This window comes from Acartia tonsa, chromosome 9 (assembly GCF_053477335.1).
Source record: "Acartia tonsa isolate MP-2025a chromosome 9, ASM5347733v1, whole genome shotgun sequence".
Classification (NCBI taxonomy): domain Eukaryota; kingdom Metazoa; phylum Arthropoda; class Copepoda; order Calanoida; family Acartiidae; genus Acartia; species Acartia tonsa.
The window spans coordinates 44,697,956-44,722,611 of NC_137268.1; the positions used below are offsets into that span (position 1 = coordinate 44,697,956).

The following is a 24,656-nucleotide window of genomic DNA, read 5'->3' on the forward strand; positions in this document are numbered from 1 at the left end:
TATTTGTTCAAAAAAGCTTTGTTTTTTGACTAATATTTAATGAATATATCATAAGTCTTAAAACTAAAGCTGTAATACAGATGTTTTCTTCATTTTTAATACTTCATATAAACTTGAAGTTGCTGTGACGACAGAAAGTATTTATTTACTCTTCCAACTTTTTCTTAAACTAGTTAATTTAGGCTTCTCCCCAACAGGGGGAGGATGGTAATCTCCATCCCTACATTAGTTTAAACATAGCCTAAAACTTGCTTACGACCAGTATTAAACTTCCTTGAAGATCCTGGAATAATCGGTCCAGCAGTTAACGAGATCTAAACTGACTTACAGACAGAAATTCTACTTATTGATATTGAAAGATAGTTGTCAGAAGGACAATTTTGTTGATTTTTCAAGGAATCTTTTCATAATTATTTTATACGCAACTTTTCTAAAATTAGGGTGGGTCCATCCAAAGTCCATTTGTCTATAATGGTAAGCTCTTATTGTTAATTTAGACATGTCAGAATTGTCCAAACTTAACATGGTTATTCCTGTAAAAGTTAGGTACTAGTTATATAGTTTAGCAACTCAGTAATTATGAGTTTTATGTTAAAAACAGTAGTAGAACGATAACAATTTATGTTAACTTTAAAAAAAAAATTTGTCTATAGTTCTTTTCAATAAGAAATACACATATTTAGTGAATATTATCGTTCTACTACTATTTTTAAGCCTTAAAAATCACACCTTTACGGATTTTTAGCGCAACCTACTCCTCCATTTATGGAAAATGCTTACCTAGCTTTTATGGATGTTGTCATTCTTGTTTTTTTTTTATATAAATTCTAGTTAAAATCTAAGTCTATCCTGCTCTTTGATTGGTTTTTAGAAATAAAATCTATAAATGCCAAACTTTCAAAATATTTTATTTTTAAATACCCCAATGACGTGTTCGTTAGATCTAAAGACGTAAAATAAACCAATTATATTTTTGAATTGTAAAGAAGCCATGTTAGTTCTAAATAGTACAGTGGTTTTTAAAAGAATTGTTTTTGTATTTTTATGAGCGAAGCTACTCTATGAGAGCCTATTGAACGTTAAAAAAACATTTTTTTCAGAATAAAAGATGCGAATCAAAGAGAAATTTGTTCAGATTTTGTTGTACCTCTGAATGAATTGCTAATAATGTACATGTCAAACGTCCTTCATACAAAAACCCTTTGATTGCACGACCTTTATCTGGAAGTCCTAACTGTGGATGGTAAAAAGAGCTGCGCCTGTTTTAGGCCAATTCATACTTCCTACTAATTATTTCGTGCACCTGATGTAACAGCAATAGAAACCATTTTTAACGTTCAAATGACCAAAATTTTATAATTTATCTATTCTAAATTGTTTGAAGGATTTTTAACTTAGTTTTTCCTTGTTTCGTGTTCATGAAAAATTTTAAAAAGAATTAGGTAAACCAATTTTTTCCTTATTTTTATATTAATTATAATTATTATGATATAATATTAGATGTTATTTGCAAGAAATCATTCAAACTTATTTTTCCTTTTTTTCCTTTTCTTAAAATTAGTTTTGTAAAATCTTTTTTAGAAAATTGGAAAGAGACAGTTTGTGTTGCTGTAAAAGTTATTTTCGCCTCGTATTATAGGAAGGTTTCCGCGGAAAATAAAATTTAAAAAAAATAATTCCAGTTTTGTTAGACCATGATGGGCAATAAGCCCAGGCTTGCAAACTGTTATTAATATTATGCTTTTTATTTTATTATTAGTGGAAAATTGTCTGTAATACGATCTTATGCATTATTTTATTTATCATCTTAACTCAGAATCGTTTCTTTTCCAGCGGATATTAATCGGTTTCGTAGCCATACTGGAAAATGTTATACAAATATTTTCAGGGATAAGGGATAGGAAACCTGGCCATAAATTAGGTCTCGGCCTGGTTTTGAAAGGGATCATGCAACTTTTACCATTTGCCTAATTTAATGACCTTACTGGCGGACGGCTCATATTGGCTACCGCTCTAAACCAATAGTGTTCTGTGATTTGGGCTTGTTTTGTATCAACCAATCACCAATTGGCGGAGCCAATTGGTGATTGGTTGATACAAAACAAGCCCAAATCACAGATGGCGGAAATTTTAGAAGCAGACAATTATAGAAAAAATAATGATTTCGTCTGCTACGAAAAAATAAATATAAATGGTGTTAGATCACATTAGTTTAATTATTAAATCTGCTTAGAGTTAAACATTAAAAAAGGGCCACATAGAAAAAACAAAAATAACGGGATTTTTTTTTTGGAAAGAAGGTAGCTACGAATTTTCATTTGGTAGTTTATAAATTAGATGTTGTATTTTGAATTTTAAAAATTTAGTACGGAAATGATACAACACCTTCACCCTAATTTTTGTACAATACAACACAGTACAGATATATCATTACATTATATCCAGTATAGTATCCAAAGAACTTGATAGAATGTTACCCAAGTGCATATTTATTTATTTATTTTGAATTTTAATTAGCAATGAAATTTTCAAATAAAATTTTTACTCATTAATAAAAATGCAAATAATACAAACTAAAATCTGTCTGAGGGAAACCCAACGATAGCTTTCTGACAGTTCAAATTACAAAAGTAAAAGATAAAAAATTTTGGGAGAGAAAAAACTTCATTTTAACAAAAGCCATTAATATATAGGTTTATAAAAAGTTATGTTTTTTACTTTAAACTAGCTACCTGAATTTGATTCTATACTTTATCTACACACACACACACAGCTTTTTCATTAGCATTTTATACGAACCACTGCGCTATCCCAAAACTGGTTTATTAGGCTAGAAATAGGCCTAGGCTTGAAATAGGCCTGAAATAATATTTTCCTACGTTTCCCATCCCTTATCCCTGAATATTTTCAATAAAATGCATTTCGTAAAACGAAATGTTGAAATGTACAAAAAAGTATGAACTCAACATTGTTAACAAGGACTTATATGTCCGATAGCTGAATATGCATTGCATATATATAATATATATTTACAATATTCCGTTATGATTTACTTATCCTTTTATGATATACTAGTATAGTGGACAAGCCCTTAGATCTAGATGAAATTTAGGGAATAGTCCCTTTTGTAAAATCGCCCCATAAGGGGCGATTCGTCGTATTTTTAAAATAACTTTTTATAGCTTATTTTAGGTTAGGTTAGGTTATATTGGGTTAGGTGATTGCCCCACAGGGTTAGGTAATTGGCCCCGCAGGACTAGAGCCCCCCACAGGGGCTAGAAATAGGTGAAAAGCTACTGTGGAAAATACTAAGAATCGCCCCGTAAGGTGTGATGTTACGAAAGGAACTATACCCGAAATTTATGGTAGGGGATGATGGGGAAGCAAATTATTTTTTGGGACGATCCCTAAAAATAGTTATAAACCTCCAACTGACCAAAAAGAAGCTTTACTTTATAATAACGATTGTGCTGTTTGCAAGATCCTAAGCTACAAATAGACATCCTGTTTTCAAACTGCACTTTGGTTGGATCTTGGACAAAGTAGCCTGGGACAAAGTAGCCTCGGAAAAAGTAGCTTCAGGACAAAGTAGCTTACCAGTTGAGGATATTTTTTTAAATAAATGTTCTGAGGTTAACATAGGTTAGGTTACAGGCTAAGGGGCCGAGCGCCCGCGGCTAGGCAGGCCATGGGGCCGAGCGCTGAGGCCATTACCTTTATTAACAGTGGAGACTACTTTCCTTAGGAGGCTACTTTTCTGAAGTAAATGCCCGGAAGCTACTTTGTCCGAAGCTAATTTGTCCGAGGCTATTTTTTCCAAGATCCCTTTAAGTCTGGTATTTGGTGTTTTAATATCTGATTAAAGGACATTTAGCTCATACTAAAAAAATCTTGAAATATTACAGTTAAATCTAATCCATATTAGTGAGAACACTAAAATCAATACAACAACATAACAATTAATAATAATTTAAGAGATGCTTTGCTACTGAAAATACACTTTGGATTAATAATAATCAACAAAAAGAAAATATAATACAGTCCAGGAGAGAAGGGACATGGATTAGAAGCAGGGTGTCGGAGCCGTATAATTTTGATGCGGCTCCGGCTCCAGCTCCGGCTCCTACCTTAAAATTAATATATCAATTTTTTTTCATTATTGAATTTGATAAAATAAAATAAATAATATAAAATATTTTGCTTTTATTTGATTAAAGATATATAAAAGTAGAAGGATGTGTGTCTATTTGTTAATTAACAATAGTTTTTCAGTTTATTATATGGAAATAGACCGTTGCCAAATTATAATATTACTTTAAAAACTCATTTTTAGCTAATCCGGAGCCGGAGCCGTTTTTAACGAAAAATACGGCTCCGGATCCGGCTCCACCAAAAATGTTGCTGCTCCCGGCTCCGGCTCCGAAACACTGATTAGAAGAAAGGCGGTTTCCCTCGAAGTGACAAGTTGAGCAGAGAAATTTCTCCTTCATTAGATTAAAATTACTTTTTTCTTTAGGTCTGGTTAGGTAATACTGGGTCCTAAGTAGCCCCGAAATTTTTTTTCTGACCATCGCAACATAAATAAGGGATAACCCAACCCCTCTATATTTGGGGCGAAGCAGAACAAAGTTGAGCCGACAAAAGATTTTCTTCTGTTAGTACTTAGTATATCCCTGAAGAAACTGCGAACAGAATGCACTTCTGTCTCTGTACCAAAGCAAATTATTTTGATAACTGGATAATAAGTTTCACAACTTTCCCGTAAACCCCAAAGTGACCCCCCCCCCCCTTCTACATATAAAAAAACGCAGCCAACATAAGATGTTAACCTTTTATTAGAAATATGGCAAGAACTTTGAGATTCGGGTAAAATACCTTGGCCAATATACAGCTACAACTTCCAAATAGGACCTTAATACGAAGGTCGTGTTCGTGTATTAGATAAAATTATTTACTATGAGATGAGATATTAGGAGTATAATTTGATGTTTTGATGTACATCCCCTATGACAATAAAGAAAGTTACCCCTCGACAGAATTAAAAAGTTTAGACACTGCACTGATTGTTTGAAATATAAAATCAAGATTTTAATCAAGTGAAATTTTAATTCCATTATCCCCTACCTCCTTTGTAGCTCAAAAAGGCGGCTTTTTTATTTCTTTTCAGGCACTAATGTCATTTTGTTTCAAAGAATTGGCCGTAAGCTATCACTTTTGTTTTGTTAAACACTTTATAATAATGGGTATAGAATACGTGGATATGTTGACAGGGGAAAAATTGTCATCATTTACAGGACATTTGTATATCCAGTAGGAGACGGAGTATAGGAGATGGAAACTAAGGTATTTTTATTCAGCTGCAAGTATCACTTTATTAGAATACAAACATCCAATTGAACTTCAAGTAATAATATATCGATTTTTAAAATTAACCAGCAACTTAAATTGTAATATGAGATCTTTAGTTACCCAATCAACTTAAAATAACAAATTAAACAATATCCCTTTTTTCTAATAAGAGAAAATAAATCGGGGAGGGTGAGTGATAATTTACTTGACTCCTCAAAACTGAGAAATTATCAAAGTTTTTGCAACATTCATTATTGCACAGCTGTTGCAAAAAATCCTTTGCAATTTTTTGTGGAAAAGTCTGATAAATTAAATTATTTTAACTTGAGCTTAGTTTTCAAAGTCATGCCGCCACTACTAATCAATAATTTGAGCCTAGGATCCCATTTATCAATCTTCAAGTACTTAAAGCGGGAGGGGGGGGGGGGGGAGGTTAATGCAACCATCTCGTAATCAATGAGTAAATGGCACTTAGAATTCTAATTTCCATCTGAAATTTTGCATAAGTAATCCTTGATAGGTCTATTTTCCCTAAATCGAACAAAAAAATTGGAAAAGTAACGGCTAACGGCTAAGCCTTTTTTGCCATTTTATGGCTATCTATAGGGCAAATTAGTCACGAAACCTATCTCCACACAATACTCTTTGCAATTCCAAAACGTTATCAAACGGTTCTAGCCGTTAGCTGTTGGTACTAGAAATTTAAAAAATGGTTATTGCTATCATTTAACATGAATTAAACCAAGGATTACTCATGCAAAATTTTAGATCACAATTCTAAATCTAAGTGCCATTTACTCATTGATTACGAGAGGGTTGCATTAAAACCCCCCCCCCCCCCTTTAGTAATAAGATTTCATTTAGTTATTTTTGAAAGAAAATCAACAAAAGCGAAGCACGACAATTTTTTAAAAATTATTATTTTCATGAAAAAATATTTCAAGGTTGCTTTCAAAATTGTGCCTATTAGTTACAGGAATCATAGTGCTAAGTTTAATAATGGTAGGAAGATTTTAAAATGATTACCTAACCAATAGAGCTGTCTAAATAAATAAACATTAACAAAGAACTAAAAAGTTGTTTAAGAAGAATCTACGTGAATATAACTGACTGATATACCTTAATTTCTTCATTACTGCTATCCTCAGTTTCGGTGATGGAGTTTGTGTCTTCAGTTGTGCCATCATCTGTACTGCTAGTAACTCTGCGACCTCGCCTCCTTACACAAATTGCAATCATTTAAAAAACTAATAGGCTACTGTGTCATGATAATATACTATACATGTCAACTATCTTGTAAGCTAAAATATCAAGACAATGTAATAATACAAAGGGTATAAATTTTCCCCCTGATTTTTAAAATAAGGAATATGAAAATAACTAGTGATGGCAATCCGTCAAATTTTTGGGCCGGATTCGGATTCTTAAAAGAATCCGTCAAAAAAATGGCGGATTCCTTGCGGATTCCGATTCCGGATTCTAGCAGTATTTTAAAAGGATTTAAAAAAAAAATTAAAAAAATTAAGTGCTACATATGTCCTAAAAATTAATGTTCTTGGTGTTCTCTATAATTCACCTTCGATAATCGAACCAGATTTTATATGTAATGATGATAATCTTTGCCTTCAAAAAGAGGCAGTTGAAAGAAAAAACTCAAGACGCTAATTTTAGCCTACCAATTAAGAATCCGGATTCCGATTCAGATTCTAAAATTAGCCCAAAAATTGGACGGATTCCGGATCCGGATTCCATATCCGGATTGCCTTCCCTAAAAATAACATTATTGATATCAATCATAATTATCCGCCTTAATAAATTAAACTAATTACCTATGCCTGACTTTAGGAACAGCATCATGAGGTATGTCTATGTATGAACTATACTAGAAATATCTTACCTATGCCTGACTTTAGGAACAGCATCATGAGGTATGTCTATGTATAAACTATACTAGAAATATCTTACCTATGCCTGACTTTAGGAACAGCATCATGAGGTATGTCTATGTATGAACTATACTAGAAATATCTTACCTATGCCTGACTTTAGGAACAGCATCATGAGGTATGTCTATGTATAAACTATACTAGAAATATCTTACCTATGCCTGACTTTAGGAACAGCATCATGAGGTATGTCTATGTATGAACTATACTAGAAATATCTTACCTATGCCTGACTTTAGGAACAGCATCATGAGGTATGTCTATGTATAAACTATACTAGAAATATCTTACCTATGCCTGACTTTGGGAACAGCATCATGAGGTATGTCTGGGTCTGAACTATCTTCATACTCCTAAAAAAAATACAAATCAATTTCCATACATTCGTATTTTGTTGCCTAGCCTTCCCACAATATGCCTAAATGGCACTCAATACAAGATTTTAAAACATATGCAAAAGTATTAAGAGTTATATTTACTTTTAAAAGAAATAAAATAATGCGCAAATTACCAACCAATTTTGATCCAAATGGGATGTTTTTATCTAATATATATGTCTTATTTATAGATTTGAAAATTAAAAATACCAATTCAAAATGAGTCATAAAATTTCTTAAGACCTACTTAAAAACGCATTAGCCTCTTTTGAAATTGAAAAAAAAACTCAAATAGAATTAATATTAATAGCCATAGAGAAACCCCTAAAACTACTTTTACTTGTTTTGATATTTGGTGAAATACTAGAAGCCTTATAAGTTGATAACAAGATGATTTAAATAAAAATCATACTGTAGACATCTTAAAATAAATATATTATAATTTTATATCCATATTGATAGTTTAAATTTCCTGTGCTAAAAAACACTTTAAGAATTATTAAGACAAGAAAATTTAAACATAATAAAAGTCTCATCCTATATTATATATCTCAATGAATAAATTTTTATTATGGTCGTTTAGCTATAGTTTGCGCTGTATCGGTTTAATTCGCAACCTCCCTTTAAAAATAGGATTTATATTTTTATACTAGTTAATATTTTATAAATATTATTTGATGATTTAGGTCTTTACAGGATGCAAAATAAGAAGTAAAAGATTAAAGGTAAAAAACATCCAAGAAACAAAATACTCGTAATTTTAAGATTTGATTGTAGAGATACTTCGCTCATAAAAAGATGACAGCATAATTAAATCATAAAACTTTTCAATAATTTAAAAAATAAACGTTCTAACTTTTTAGTAGGTAAGTGTTTAATGTAAAGAAAATTAATTTCAGCCACCTTAGTATCAATTCATAGCTAGTACGTGTTAATAACAGTATATCTATAAAAATGAAAACAATACAGAATTTTATTTTAAAAGAATCATATTAAAAATCCAGATTTTATAAATATTTTAGATATTTATAAAAAAGTAGTTTATAAAAAAAAAAACACTTTTCTTTAGAATCATTCAACTGTATAGTTTTAAAACTTTAATCGGCAAGTTTATTCTAGTTTTCCATTCTTTAAATTTTGTTTTAAGTACTTATTTATTTATTTCTTAGTTGTTTAGAACTAATAAAAGCTTTTCTAGTAAATGGTTTGGATACAGGATGCTAACTTTGGACAAACTGACATCTTTTTACTTCCTACACATAAACTAACTGCAACGCACATAGTCTGCTTCTAGTCTTGGGGGAGGGGGGGGGGGGGGGGAGTTTTAGTATCAAAAAGGAAAACATTTTTTTTGTGGGTGGTTGTTATTTTTTTTTTTTCGGGAGGGAGGTGTTACCATCCTCAATATAGTTAGTTATAACCCTTTCGTGACCTATGAGAAGCTACACTGTAATGGAATCTGATCATAACGGTTCAGCGGTTAGCGAGATCCTTGGGTGCAAACAGACAGACTCACAGTCATCCTGTTACTTTTATATAAGGTTTTAATAAAAAAGATGGACTTAGAAGAAGCCCAACTGAAAACATAACTAAGTTTAAAACAGGAAGTAAACTTAATTTGTTAAAATAAAACTGGCTACTTTCAAAGCTAAGTTAAATCAGGAATGGATGGGACAACTGAATAAATTTATTTCTCTTCAATATTTTTGCTTCTGAAAAAAAGTTATTGAAAATATTTTAAATTATCATAGCATACGCTGTAATTTTTTTCAACATATATAGAAAACATTTGCTCATAAGATTTCATTTGTCTATAATATGCTTTAAAGCTTACCATGAAAAATTCATACGGATTACCTAATAAGGACGTGCCAATTTATCATGCAGTGACCAATCCTGGAAACTGAATATGTTCCAAGGAGGAAATGGACATTTAAACTAGTCCCCAAAGTTTTATTCTAACGTTTTATTATTCTTTGGCTTAACAACTTTAAGGATTTTTAATTGAATTTTTGATTGGTTGATCCATTAGATCGAGTGTCCAAAAGTTTCAACCACTAAATAAAGTTATCTAAAGAGAGAATAATTTTGTGCATCATCATTGGGTGGTATGTAGATAAATTTATCAGCAATTATCTTATCCCTTTATATACCTGATATTTTCACACAGCCACAAGAAATAAATGTACATAATCTTAAACTTTCACTCAAACTTTAATTTTGTCAGAGAGGGAGGGAGGGAGGGGACATTGAAGGGTAAATTATACTTGTACCAACAGTTTAATACGTTCTCTTATTTATTAGCTAAATAATTTTGTGTACTTTTATCTATAATACAAAGTAGAACGATGTTTGTTTGTCTGTCTGTCTGTCTGATTGTCTGTCTGTTTGTTTTTAGCGAAGGATCTCGCTAACCGCTGAGTTCTCCTTTACAGGGTAGCTTCTCATAGGTCCCGGGAAGGTTTACAACTATTTTTTTTTTTTTTGGGGGGGGTTGGGACACCCCAAACCCCCCCTCAAAAAGGAAAAGTACCCCCCCCCCCCCAATAAAAAAAAACTTTTTTCTTTTTAAAACTAAAATTAAAATAGTGGGATCCACTACCCCCCGAAAAAAAAATCCCCCCCCCCAAAAAAGAATTTTTTTAAATAAAATTTTTCTTTTAAATCTAAAATACGAAAAATTGGTTTGAAGCCGCTAGTTTAATATTAAAGCGTTAAATTAGCAGGGTCCAAACTTATAATTTTAAAGGATTTTTTAGAAAGGATAATTATGTTTAACATAAAAGGGGAAATTAGTAAATCTATGTATTTATCATCCATTGTCCTATCCTTTAAAATCAAGGAATGTTACACATTCGATACTGAAGATCAAATTCGTAAAAAAGGGTTTCAACAACATTCTGTTTTTAAAAAGCTGAATAATAATTAGGTATGTACTAGGTATTCATTAAAATATTTGAAAATTATAGGTATGTAAGTTTGTCTTCAAAACTTTCCCAATGTAGATAGGAAATATAAGACGAAGGTCAAATTGCGATATTTAATACTAGAGGCTTCGCCCCTAGCCTCTAGGGGCTTTGCCCTAAGCCTCCAAGGGCTTTGCCCTAAGAGGTAATTAAACAAACAATAAAAATGGTTTGTGCAACAACTAATTTCAAACCGATAAAAAAATGAGGGGGATTTTTTTGTTTCTTGAGGCCGAGGGGGTTGGGGGTCTCAGTCAGACAAATCTAAATTTTTCAAATTTTTAAAGCAAAGCTGAGTTAAAGTTTACCTGGTCTGTATATCTAACGTCTTCTACTTGTTTATTGTGGCGTTCCAACCTAAAACATTTTTTTTTTCTCAAAATTCGGGGTAAATAAGGCAAAGATTTTTTTTCATTTGTTATTTATTGCATTGTATATACACAGCTTTCCAAGGATATTAAAATGAAAAATTTAAGATTTTAACTCGTTAAATTTGCTCCGAAAGGCCGACGGCCTGGGAAAAACAAAACTGGTAGGTATTAATTTTTAAAAAATATTCGTGGAAATTGTCAGAAAAAATAGGATTTTTCCGTATAGCTGAAAACCGGATATTAATCGGTTTCGAAGTCATGCTAAAAAAGATTTCATTGTACTAATGTCTTGATGATTATTTTGCATAGAATGACGATTTGTCATAAATAAAGTCATAATTCTGCCATTAACATTAATATTGAATGAGTTCCATATTTCATAATATTTGATTATCTAGAATATACTTGTTTTAATTTTTGTATTTTTCTACCTAATAATTTCGTATATTATAGAAATTATATTGTAGTTAAAAAATCCTTTAGCAAAGCTAGTCTACAATTCTAAACTAAAATTTTGGAGGAAACGAAAATTTCTGATATTTTAAAAACAGTTTAAAATACGGGGTGCTGCCACTTTTACCACTAGCAAAGATACAGCCACTGTGTTTTTAAAAAAAAGTGGTTGTTTTTTTGTCAATTTCGATTATAGCTGTGTTTTTGGCAATATTTTTTATCCACTGTCAAAATTACACCTTCACTGCTGTAATAAACACAGTTTTACTGTCATTTTCACACCCATGAAATTCAATGAGGCTGTCAAATTCACAGTTTTGATGACAAAAATACACCTATTTTCATATTACTATTATAGTTAAATTAATCTACAAAACAATAATTCTAAACTCAGCAAAAGAAGGTAACAGACGAATATTGGATTATAGAGTAGTTGCACTAATTTTAAGATTTAAGATTCGTGTTCATTAACATAATTTTCTGAAATGCACTTCATGCAACTATGCCTTTAATTTATTTTTTCATCATGTAAATTATTCTACACAACAATAATCAAAAGAAGGTAACAGATGAATATTGGATATTATAGAGTAGGTGAACTAATTTAAAAAAAGATTGTTGTTAATCAACATATTTATTAAAAATTTCCTGGGCGCACCTTATTATAAATTTTATGGTTATCAATTTTGAACTTATACTTCACAAATATTTTCAAAGGTCAATATAACCTGAATCAAAATTGTCCCTTAGACTAGACCTCACTTTCATCATTTAGCTTAGCTCAACTCCAATAATTAAAGTATTAAGATATACTTGTAGAGTTGCTACGATTTCTAAAATAATTAAATTATTAAAATACTTGTAGAATTGCTATGATTTTTAAAATAATTAAAGAATTAAGATAGATTTTGAGAGTTGCTACGATTTTCAATTGAATTAATAAATTAGATAAAATGTATTATGTATGTACATTGTACAATATGGGTATAACGCTACAACATTGATTCAAACATATTTTTTTGTATACCTATGTAATAGATAAACTGGATAAATAAGTATAAATTTAAAAGATGTATTTTGGTCAATATGTAGGTGTATAATTGACAAATTATAAATTTAATAGATTTATCTTTGTCAATATGTAGGTGTATAATTGACATCAAAACTGTGAATATGCCTGTGCAATAACTGTATTTTTGTCATACCCTCTAAAAGTGCAGGTGTGATTTTGATAGTAAAACTGTGTTTATGACAGCAAATCACTGTGTTTATGACAGTACTATCACTGTATTTTTGCTAGTGGTAAATCTGCCATGTACCCTAAAATACGCATTTATTCAAGACTTTTGTCTTTTGGCAATGATATTCAATGACATTTGATTGTTTAGAATTTAGATACATGGAAGATTTTAAACTTCACAACAATAGTTTGAGGGTTTTGCTCTAAGTTTCTAAACTAAATACAAAATCAAAATAAGACACTGTATCCTTATTTAATTTAACATTTACGTAGCTTTTTTATGTTCAGAGTTTGTGCGTCACTTCTCAAGGGACAGATTAATCATGTAATCATGAGAAAGCTATAAAAAAAAGCTACAAAAAATGTCCTTTCATCTCGGCATTTCGTATTTTTAAGCAATTCTACATTACAAGCGCACCAGTAAGTAAAATAGCTACTATATCCTATTATATAAAGTAGTAAGTGTTTTTTGTCTGTCCCGAAGGATCTCGCTAACCGCTGAACCGAACAGTGAAGCTTCTTATAGGTCCTAGGAAGGTTTTAAACTATTTTTGGGAAGGGTGCCTTCACCGCCCCCCCCCCCCGAAAAAATGTTATTTTTACTCTTTTGAAACTTAAATCTAAAATAGGATAAGGTCGACTTAAGTGCCCCTAGAGGCTTCTAGGGGGCGTAGCCGCTAGTAAATAAATATGTTAGTAAGTCCTTCTTTACTATTTGTTTCTAATTTACATGCGTTGCTTCTATGAATAATTGTGATCTTGTAAGAATAAACATTAATGTTTCTGACGCTATCCTTCATCAACTTTAGATTATTAGATTACATGTTTGATTACTACTAATGATTGATGAGCTATACTCGCCCAGTTTCTATTCAACCACAGAAAAACTGGACCCCCCCCCCCCCCCCTCCCATAAATATTGAAATAAATAAATGTAAGGAGAAGTGTGTGGGGGGGGGGGGGGCTGCGTTTTTTTTACTATCGGTCAGGTTAGGTTACTTGGGGTACAGGGTAGCAACGCAGGGTTAAAACATCGCGGGTACAGACCTCACCGGATTATGACCCCATAAGAAAAAAACTGAAATAAATGAATGTAAGAAGGCCCCAACCACAAAAAACTACCAACCTATTTTCAAATAATTTTTAATATCATGGAGGGGGGTTCTGTGTTCGTTAAGCAGTTAGAGGAAAGCCACCTTTACTCTTTAGTGAGTAATTCTTATCAATGATTTCTGATTAATTGATTGGGTCAGAATAAGGAACAAGGGATAAAATATCAGAAAACTGTAACATTTTTGTGTATTTTTTTCTAAATTTTCTTTAACCAATTTATATCTTTACCATCGGCTACGCCCCTAGAGGTTTCTAGGGACACATAAAATTGTTTATTTCAATCTATTTTAAAATCAGCTATTTACCAAAAATATTTTTTCGCCGACTGATGGTGTTACTTATGTTTTTAGCAAATTGCAAAAATATCCGCAGTTTTTTAGGTATTTTTATTTCATTTTTGTCGATTTCTCTGGGGAGGGTGGTGGTGGTACCCTCCCCCAAAATAGTTATAAACCTTCCCAGGACCTATGAGAATCTACCCTGTTAAGGAGAACCCGATCGGTTCAGCGGTTAGCGAAATCCTTCGGTACAGACAAACAATAAGTTTGGTGGAACATCCTTAACAAAAACGAAAAAAGTCAAAATTACTTTTCTCGTATTCATTTGAATCCGGTGGATAGGAACCGGTTCTCATGAATACGAAAAAACCATGTCTAGCATCGTATTATATCCAGTTTTCTACGAATATAGAAATGTACAATCATAAGATTAAAACTAGTTTTTTTAACCGGTGCCTTCGGCACCACGGGGCTAAAAAACTAGTTTTAATCTTATAATTGTACATTCTATATCCGCGGAAAGCCGTTTATAATACGACACGAGAAATAACTATTAGGGACCTTTCATTTAGAGGTCTCTAAAGTCTGTCAGGTAATGTTATTGGGACTAAAAGAAAAAGAATATAATAAGATTACGAATACTATAACAATAAATAGTTCCCTGTACGGTAACATATCTTCATAGAAAAAGAATTAAAATAATTACATTTGTCTAGCCCTCCATTCTCTGGCAATCTCACGAGTTTCATCAGCTGTTAGTGGTCTTTCTGAGCCTCCCTGAAAAGAATTAAGTAAGGTATAACTAGCATTTATAATAGTCTAACCTTAGTGGTAGATAGATAGATAGATAAGGTGACAGGTAGATAGCTGGTTAGGTTTATTTGAAATGAAATAAATGGTAGAAGTATGGAACCTTTACGGTAAGAAAGGTTACAAACTCGGCAAATTACAACATTTTGTCGGTCGAAAATGAAAGAAATAAGTTATCCTAAATTCACATTGCTTATAGTCGAAACAATTTGTGTTTTTCATTATGACAATATTCTAACTCATGTTTGCGAACAGACTGTAGAAAAAGAGTCTATTTATAGAGCAGCTGTACATTATGCCGACTTTCAATTGGGTCTTTGGTTATCAGCCAATAGTATTGCAAATATTAACACAGCCTAGTCGCTACAAAAAAGCAAAAAGCAATTTGCTTGCAGACGAAAAACGTCTTTAACACTGGATCCAGACAGTTGTCTCCAATTGGATCCAGGTAGTTGTCTGGGTTATACATCTAAACTTAATACATTTATTGTCTGTATTTACTGACCTGTAGCTCACTGTCTGTATCAAGATCAGAAAGACTGTCATCGCTTGTATCAAGATTGGTTGACGTGCCAAAATTCAGATCAGTCCATTCGTCCTTAGGAAAGTCAACAATAAAGTTCTGTTAAGTTTCAGATACAAATAAAAAGGATAAATTTCAGTTTTGCAATACATAATTTTTCTGTAGGTATGGAATCGAACCCAGGGAGTAAGGGAGGGGACAATGGGCAATTAAATCAATATAAAAGTTATCAAAGAAAGGGCATGAAATCCAGTTTAATCCAATAAATTTGTAGGAAATTATAAAGGGATTGTTAATTGAATAATAGATTTCCATAGCGTCATGTAAAGGGAAATCACAACTTGTTTTTGATGAAATATATTGAGTTTTTTTGGTGTGATTTTTATATTAAAAGATTATTGGACCCGGCCAGCTGCTAGCAAGAATATGACTGCCCCTTTTTATTCTGTTTATTTCCCTTCCCCTTGCCCCTTGCCCCCACCTCCCTTCTCCCTTCTCTCCGTCTGCTACATTCCAAACTAACACAACGAGTGTTTATTTCCCTTCCCCCCACTTCCCTTAACCCTTCTCCCCGTCTGCAATATTCAAAACATACATAACGAGTAGCGGCATTCTATGCGCAAGTCCCCAAACTCAGTCAGAAACTGCTAAATTCTTGCACATTCCCTTTAAGCCAGTCCCCAAAGTCTGAGACTCCTAAAAATTGAATATTCGATCCATTGTCCCCTCCCTTACTCCCTGAATCGAACCGGTTTTAATCCATCGGATTCAAAGCCTAATGGAAAAATAATTCAATCTCTCAGCTAAAGGTATAAAATTATGTTTTTGAAGCTTAATATTGATTAATTTAGCTTCATCATAAGTTGTCCACAGATACGAAAATATAAAAAATACTTTTCCTTCCCAGTATAGAATCAGTTTGTATCCACCGAAAATAAAGCAGATTTGAGCCATTTATTTTTATCTATGCCTTTAAAATCTATTAGAATCGCTCTACATTTTTAAGTGCAGTTTTAGCATTTTATTTCTTTACTAGGATCTTTTAAGAATGATAAATTATTGACTTTGCCTCATCCATAATCTGTCGATCATCTTCTGTCGCAGAGAGGTCAACACTAGCCTCAAACTCCGCCCTCTCTGGGGTCCCACCTAAAATAGGACATACAATACAAAAAGATCCTAATAACGGTTGAAATTTATGTAATAAGTCAGAGATCTAAAGGGATAAGACAATGGCCGATAAATTAATGTACATCCCCAATGATGATAAACAAAATCACCCCTTCAGTAAATTAAAATTAGTGGTTGAAGCGTTTAAAGACGCAACTTAATAAGCCAACAAATCAAAATTCACTAAAGTTATTAAACTAACTAATAAGAAAACGTTATTTTAAAACTTTAAGGACTAGTGTAATACCCAGCCCATTGTCCCCTCTCTCTCTCTGGTATTGGGTGGATACTGATGTCAATCCTTAAAAAACTATTAAAATAAGTAAGAATCGCTCAAAATCCAACACCTTTTTTTACCAACTGGCCGTCAAAAAGTGCATATAAAATGAATTATAGAAAAGTAATCAATCCTGAAATTGGAGTGGATACAAAACCGCGACAAACAAAACCGCGACAGTTACAAAACCGCCCCATTACAAAACCGCGACAATAACAAAACCGCGACATTACAAAAAATCTATAATACTAAAAATGGGGCGGTTTTGTAACTGTCGCGGTTTTGTTTGTCGCGGATTTGTATCCACTCCCTGAAATTTGCAGCGCAGTAACACAATTAACAAAAATGAACCTGGGTAGTAGTCAGGGATCTAAAGGGATATGACCATGGATGATTATTGTACATCCCCAATGATAATACACAAAATAACCCCTTCTGTAGATTAAAATTAGTGGTTGAAACGTGTGAATACTTAATTTAATGAATCACCAATCAAAATTTCCCAAAGTTGTTAAGCCAACAAATAAGGAAACGTTATTATAAAACTTTGGGGACTAATGTAATAAACAGCCCATTGTCCCCTCTCTCTTTCTGAGTTGAAGTAATTACATTTGTGAAATATTATACAGAAAACCAATTTATTACAGTTTTGACAACTTTTTCATTATAGCCTTAATGAAAATTTATAAAAATAAAGAACATGGTGTTTAGTATTTTTCAAAACATGGCTTCGAAAGGTTATTGGATTTTTAAAAGAACATTTTTTTTCACTTTTCTATTTTGACAAACAAGGTCAATTACATCCAATTGTAACAAGCTTCTTAAAGAAAAAATACTCAATAAACCTAAAACTTAAAGAAAAAACTTCTGTTCTTATACTAGAATAATAACCTGTCTGTATGTTGTGGGGAGAATACTCAAATCAATTCCACCCTTCAAAGAGAAATCGCCCCTGAAAAAATATCAAACAACCCAAAACTAAAATTAAATGTGGATGGTCCAGAACCTTACCTTAGTATTTGCTAGTATAGCATTGATTACAAAAGGGTTTTTTTTTCTCGTATTCATTCGAATCCGGTGGATAGGAACAGGTTCTCATCCATACGAAAAAACTATGTCTAGCATCGTATTATATCCAGTTTTCTACGAATATAGAAATGTACAATCATAAGACTAAAACCAGTTTTTTTAGCCGGTGCCTTCGGCACCACGGGGCTAAAAAAAACTAGTTTTAATCTTATAATTGTACATTCTATATCCGCGGAAAGCCGTTTATAATACGATACGAGAAATAATTATTCCAGTATCTTCCGTAAAGTTGTATGTCAAATGCACTTATTAAGTCAAACTGTTCTAAATAAGCGCATTTGACTCAACGGTTACGCACAACTTTACAAAAAATATGCAAAAAAGCCCCCTTTATTTGTGGTAAGAAAATTTCAAAAATTTAATGATAATTTAGGAATCTTCTTGTTTCTGGTGTCAATATTTGGAGCTACCAATGCAGAAGTTAGAATAGATGCAGTTTCTCATTACAATGTTAGTAAAGGGGGGAGGCGGATGTGCCACTTTTTGAAACCAAAACTAAAAGTCAACAAAGGAACTCAACTAAAAAAAAGAGTTAAAGATCTGAGATTTTGCATGGCAGTTGCTTTATAGGGGTACAATATGGAACTGTGAAAAAACGGCGGCGCAACCGCCGAAAACCGCCGTTTCCCGCCGAAATTTTTTTTGCAATTTCTCGGCGGTTGCGCCGCCGTTTCTTCACTGTTCCATATTGTAACCCTATAAAGCAACTGCCATGCAAAATCTCAGACCTGTAACTCTTTTTTTCGTTGAGTTCCTTTGACTTTTACACAGTGCCTTCGAAGGTGCTTTGACTTTAGCGTCAGAACCTAAATTGGGACATAGTGCATTTCATTACCCTAGGTTAGATAACTTCATTTCACTTTTCAATAAAATCTAAAATGCAGCGGTTTTTGAGAAAATTAGATTTAAAAATTTCAAGTTCAATTTTCACCCACTAGGAGTTACCGCATAATCATGACAAGAAAAGCAAAGATTATTTATTTAAAATTGTGAACAACTTTGCTTTTATAAAGTCAGTCATAAAACCTCTCTATATATGATTTATTTAAGGCTGAATTTCCGTGACCTTAGCAAAGCAATTGATAAAAATGTCCATTAGTTAACTCACTTCAGGAGTGGTTTTATGAAGAACTTTAAAAGCAAAGTTGTTCAAAATTTTAAATAAATAATCTTTGCTTTTCTTGTCATGATTATGCGGTAACTCCTAGTGGGTGAATATTGAACTTGAAATTTTCAAATTTAATTTTCTGAAAAACCGCTGCATTTTAGATTTTATTGAAAAATGAAATGAAGTTACCTAACCTAGGGTAATGAAATGCACTATGTCCCAATTTAGGTTCTGACACCAAAGTCAAAGCACCTTCATTTGCACTGTGTTTAGTTTTGGTTTCAAAAAGTGGCACATCCGCCTCCCTCCTTTATACAATTTAGAAAAAAGCGGTTGTGTATATGAATTTTTAGAAAAAGAAAAAGGGGGTGAGGGTGATAGTTCCTGATTTTTGCTAATTTGAAGATGCTTTAGGGAATATATATATTTCATAAGGTTTTCCAAACAATTTTCCTCTAAGTGAAATAATCGTCATTTTAAGAACAACTTTTATAAAATTTTGTTCATAGAAATTTGCGTCCAATTGAACTAAAAATAAACGAGGCATTCTTTTAAACAAATCGGCTAAAATCTAAAATCAATCCATAAATAACCCTCAAAAATTTATGTATAAAACATGATATACCTTTCTATTCTAGAAGCAAAGTACAAACAGTAAAGATTTTGAATGGTATATAAAGATAACAGGAGTAGAGGGACAGGTACAATTATATATTATTCAACCCCCCCCCCAAAAAAAAAAATACGGGAGTATTGTTTGCATAGTGAGGTATCGGGGAGAGAGAAGTAAGAGCTTGGAACTATCATGAAAAATTTAACTTTCAAAGGTTTTTGGGGAGGGGGTAATGGACCAACTTTTGGGGATAATCGAATATACCTATTTCAAAAAACTTTGTTTTTCTTATTTAATTTTAGGTTTTGTGTGGAGCCAGATGCGGTAGAGATCCTAATTGTTATGGATTTACAATTCAGGTGCTTTAGCTGGTTAAAAACGAAACTTCTCCATAGTTAGGGTCGGTCCCTAATTCCGTCCGTACGATTGCAGAGAGATTTTATCGATTATTTAGGCATGTTACAAATAACCTTTAGATTTAAACCAGTTTTGCGGAGCTGGGAGCCGCCATATTTTGCTGAAGCCGGAGCCGTAATTTTCGTTAAAAACGGCTCCGGACTAGATAAACAAAGAGATTTTTTATAAATTATAATTTGGTAACTCTGTTTTGTCATGTGCAAATGCCCCTTTTCAGTTTTTCAAGTCCATTTTTATCAAAAATTGAACTTTTAAAACCTTTAAAAGTCAAAAATAGACGTGGGGAAAAAATATGTCGAGTTTTTCTTGATTTTAGGACGGAGCCGGAGCCGCACCAAATTAAACGGCTCCGCAACGCTGATTTAAATTTTGCATGGTGATTTCTGTACAATTTACAACGCAAAAAAAACTCTATTTAATCGTTATCAGAAAGTTTGTATTTAAAATACAACATCCTTGATTATTTGAAACAATGAGGACAACAAGAAACAATATTTTCAGGACAGCATCTCTATTATATGGTCATAAAACTATAAGTTTGAGATAAAACAGTATCCTGTATTTGCGCAATTTTGAAACAAATTTACAAGCGTTAGTGTTTGTTTATACTACCGTTTGATTTTAAGGCTTTGCTTTTATGAATGTTGTCATCCTTGATTTTGAAAAAAAAAGATAATTGCAATTTTACTTGCACAGAAATGAAACACAAATATGATTAAAAGGAATTTTTTTATGCTTATTTAGATTAGGATTTATTAGAGATACTATTGTGAATTGTCCCCAAGGTATTATGCCTCATAGGGTTAGAGTCCCAACCTAGGGCTTATTTATTGTTTTTCCAAAGCTAAAATAAGTTGAAGTGGATTGTTGTCTAGCTTGAATATTTAATGACTTGCATCTTAATTTTATTCTTAAAATTCACAAAAAAATTCAATAACAATTAAATAATATTTTTGATAAACTCCACTGTTAAGCCCAATACTTGTACACTTGGACTGGTATACTGTTCTAAAAATGGAAGTGTATCTGTAGATGCTATAGATGTCTGGGTAAAAAAATGTGAAGGTTAGTTCATATTTACTTTCTAAATTTAAAAGATATCCTACTTTCATCATTCAATTAAATAAATTAAATTTTTATAGTCCAAGCAAATAAAAAACAGAAAAAAAGAAACTTATAGCCAATTTTTAACTTTTGTCAATCTGGTTTTGAATAAATTATACCATCCAGCCCCTCCTGGCAACCTTTCCATAATAATAAGATTTTCAAACATAACAAAATTTGGCATCTGGTCACAAAAACATATTATTTTTCTTCTGCACAAATTAACAAATTCGAAAGTTTCATTTAGTGATCACATTTCCTATTAAGAGCCTACTACAACAACAACCACCACAACCACAACTACCACTACTACAACTACCACTACTACAACTACTACTACAACTACAACAACCACAACCACCACAACTACAACTACAACAACAACTACTACTACTACAACAACTACTACCACTACTACTACTACAACCACAACTACTACAACTACAACCACTACAACTACTACAACAACAACTACTACTACTACTACAACCCAAGCAGCAAAAGGTAAATCATGTTTTAAATTATGTACACACTTGAAAATATAATGAAGTCAAATGCGCTTATTAAGTCAAACTGTTCTTAATTAAGACCATTTCATATATATACATTTGGTCATAATTAAGGAGTTTGACTAACAGCCACACACAACTTTACGGAAAATACACGAAACAAATGACCATAAATATATAATAAATCAATAAACAAATGTTTAATGCAACTATTACATATTTCAGTGTTATCAGGAAAGAAATGGACTAAGGGGGTAAGAAATTTAACATAATTAACACGTGGCAAATATAAAGACTAAGTTAGCCTATATTTAAGTTACTAACTTATCATATTACTAGTTAGTTACTTCGCCCCTATTCTCTAGGGAAGGGTAGGAAAATATCCTAAAACCAAAGAAATATTAATAAGTCCTAAAATGAAAAACTCAACAGGTTTAACTACTTTGTAAAATACGATTAAGGTTGATAATTTTGAAGAAAAAAAATTATTTTAATCTATAAATATTTTTTCCAAGGGAGGGGAGCCTTCTTCTTTATGGAGTGGAAGTTGGGGTGGTACTTATGAAGCATGTGAGACTAAATGCTGTAAGTTTTTTTTCTAAAAAATTAATGGGATGAATATTTCAAATTAAGTACTTAATCTTTTAATTTCTAAATACAGTTTTATTATCTACTGGCGGATACGTCCCCAGACCATATCGGGCAACTTTCTCTCAACCACTTTTAAATTTTATCATAAAAAGGGAAACCATAGTTTTGTAGGGGATATTTTTTTCTCTTGTGAGGGTGTTAGTACCCTTCCTAAAAATAGTAATAAGAAAGGCTATAAAATAAAGAAATTGATTCCGCAGTTAGCGAGATCCTTTGGGACAGACACACAGATACAGATCTTAATATCTTTAATTTAGTTGATGACTATGACACTAAAGGATGCAGAAACTGGTATTTTGATGGATATAGTAAGTATTTTAGTTTACTGTTTGAATATAATTATAAAAGGCTTTGCATTGCCAAATGTTGAAACTGCATGTTAGGACTTTTAGTTCAATATGTAACCTTCCTGTTTTATTTTTAGAAAAAAAACTTATAGGAAAGTTTTGGAAAATTGTATAATGCATTTGACTGGAAGCTTGCACCAAATTTTACGGAAAATACGCAAAAAAAAGACCCCCCTTTATTGATAATTTTAGTTTGTCATCTGTACTCAGCTGAGCAAGTGGACGGAACTGCAGGATCTTCCTCTGATGCTTACATTGGTAAAATATCCTCATAATCACCAGGCATAAAATAATAAAAAAAAACATCCTCTCATTTTTTTGCTTTGGTATGTTTATAGGAGTCTTATTGGTTGGTACAATTTAGCAATATCCTCACTTTTCTCCAATAATGTAAAAATTCACAGTACAGGGGGTAATTTGGTTTATCATAATTGGGGATAGACATCAACTTATTGTCAACTTTCTTATCCCTTAAGATCCCAGTTAAATAGCAAATAACCCAGAAAGATTTCTATAAAAAGTCTCATAACGTTTCTTTATCTATTTGTTAAATATTTTATTATTAAACTAGCAACATTACAGAACCTGGGCACAAAAAAGACCGCAAGATCAATTCAATTCAAAAATTTTAAAAATGATTAGGTATAAAAAAAAATGTTTTACAATTGTATAGGTATACTGTTTTATGAAATAAATATTTTCTTTTGCAAGTGTTTTTGTTCTTTTTATAAGGGAGGAAAGGGATGGGATAATGGAATGTAAATTCAACTGGTAACTTAAGTATTATATATAAACACGTTATCTAATTCGTTTCTTTCATAACTTTGGGTAATGATTTTAAATTTAAAACCCAACCTTAAAGGAATTTTAGCACAACCTACCTCCCCCTTTCTCAACCAATAATTTCCTTCCACAGAAGGGGTAATTTTATTCATTTACATTGGGGATGTCCTTTAATTTTATGTCTATTCTCTTATCACTGGCACTTTACAGGGAGGAAGTTGACATTGGACTGTTAATTACTCTAGTCCCCAAAGTTTTATAATAACGGTTCGCATTCGTTGGGACTTTAATTAAATTTTGATTGGTTGATTTAATAATTAGAGTGCCCAAACGTTTCCACAACTAATAATATAGAAGGGGTATTTTTTGTGTATAATCATTGAGCATGTACATCATTTTATCGGCCAATGTCTTACCTATCCCTTTAGATCCCTGTGATTTTTACAGAATTACATAAAATTCCAGTCATAGTGACGAAAATAAATCCTACCTCTATCCAGATCCATAATTCTGTCCCTGTGAATGGGTGAGAGGGTGGCAGGAAACCTGTTGGCCCCCTGCGCAGGGTCAGGGTACTTCTCCTCCCTCCGCCCCTTCTCCTTGTGCGCTTGGATCTCGTCGACCTACAAAAATAGAAATTTATTACTAAATAAAATTAAAGTTTTAATGTCCTTATGAAGAAAGCGTTGTACAATCTTTTGAATGTTATGGTTTTGTTATCTCAAGGTTAAATTATACCTCCAAGTCAAATATCAAGTAAATATAAGCACACATATTTACAATGATATATAAATGAATTATAGAGTTTCTACGCTTAGAAAACTGCTACCATCAGGCGAATGCAATAAATGTGTCATTGGAAAAATGTCAATTTCAATTTGGATGAGTCTTGACAGCCTTTTATCTTTTCAATAAGAATATTTCCAGGAAAGAAATTTAATTAGATTTGTGAATTTTGCCATGTAGAAGTTGAGATATCTTTTTAAAATTTTGTTTTAAACTTAAACTTCAATTTATTATGATAGGCATTTGTCGTCCTTGAATAGAAAAGAATCCAAGTATACTATTTCGTCAGTTAGCCTAATCCACCCCCCCCCCCCCCCCCTATTTCAGAATAAAATAAAGGAGTAGTTTTTAGCAGAAATAAGATATAACAAACAAG

At 32.2% G+C, this 24,656-nt stretch overlaps 2 protein-coding genes across 2 annotated transcripts in view; one reads left to right on the forward strand and one right to left on the reverse strand.

The window, feature by feature from the left end:
• Mical (Molecule interacting with CasL) overlaps positions 1 to 24,656 on the reverse strand; it is a 237,842-nt gene that overhangs the window by 19,523 nt on the left and 193,663 nt on the right. The window contains exons 39-45 of the mRNA XM_080171110.1: positions 23,985 to 24,117; positions 16,496 to 16,575; positions 15,409 to 15,501; positions 14,800 to 14,870; positions 10,947 to 10,995; positions 7,587 to 7,648; positions 6,469 to 6,568 (exon numbers count right to left, since the gene is read on the reverse strand). Coding sequence (XP_080027236.1) covers positions 6,469 to 6,568; positions 7,587 to 7,648; positions 10,947 to 10,995; positions 14,800 to 14,870; positions 15,409 to 15,501; positions 16,496 to 16,575; positions 23,985 to 24,117 — 588 coding nt within the window. The remainder of the gene's footprint in view (positions 1 to 6,468; positions 6,569 to 7,586; positions 7,649 to 10,946; positions 10,996 to 14,799; positions 14,871 to 15,408; positions 15,502 to 16,495; positions 16,576 to 23,984; positions 24,118 to 24,656) is intronic.
• On the forward strand, positions 17,862 to 23,421 carry LOC145328358 (uncharacterized). The gene is made up of 10 exons (XM_080171985.1): positions 17,862 to 17,920; positions 18,307 to 18,412; positions 19,709 to 19,771; positions 19,986 to 20,042; positions 21,075 to 21,165; positions 21,472 to 21,708; positions 21,939 to 21,967; positions 22,229 to 22,298; positions 22,622 to 22,672; positions 22,904 to 23,421. Exons 1-10 carry the CDS (start codon positions 17,862 to 17,864, stop codon positions 22,984 to 22,986), a joined length of 846 nt encoding a protein of 281 aa, XP_080028111.1. The 3' UTR covers positions 22,987 to 23,421.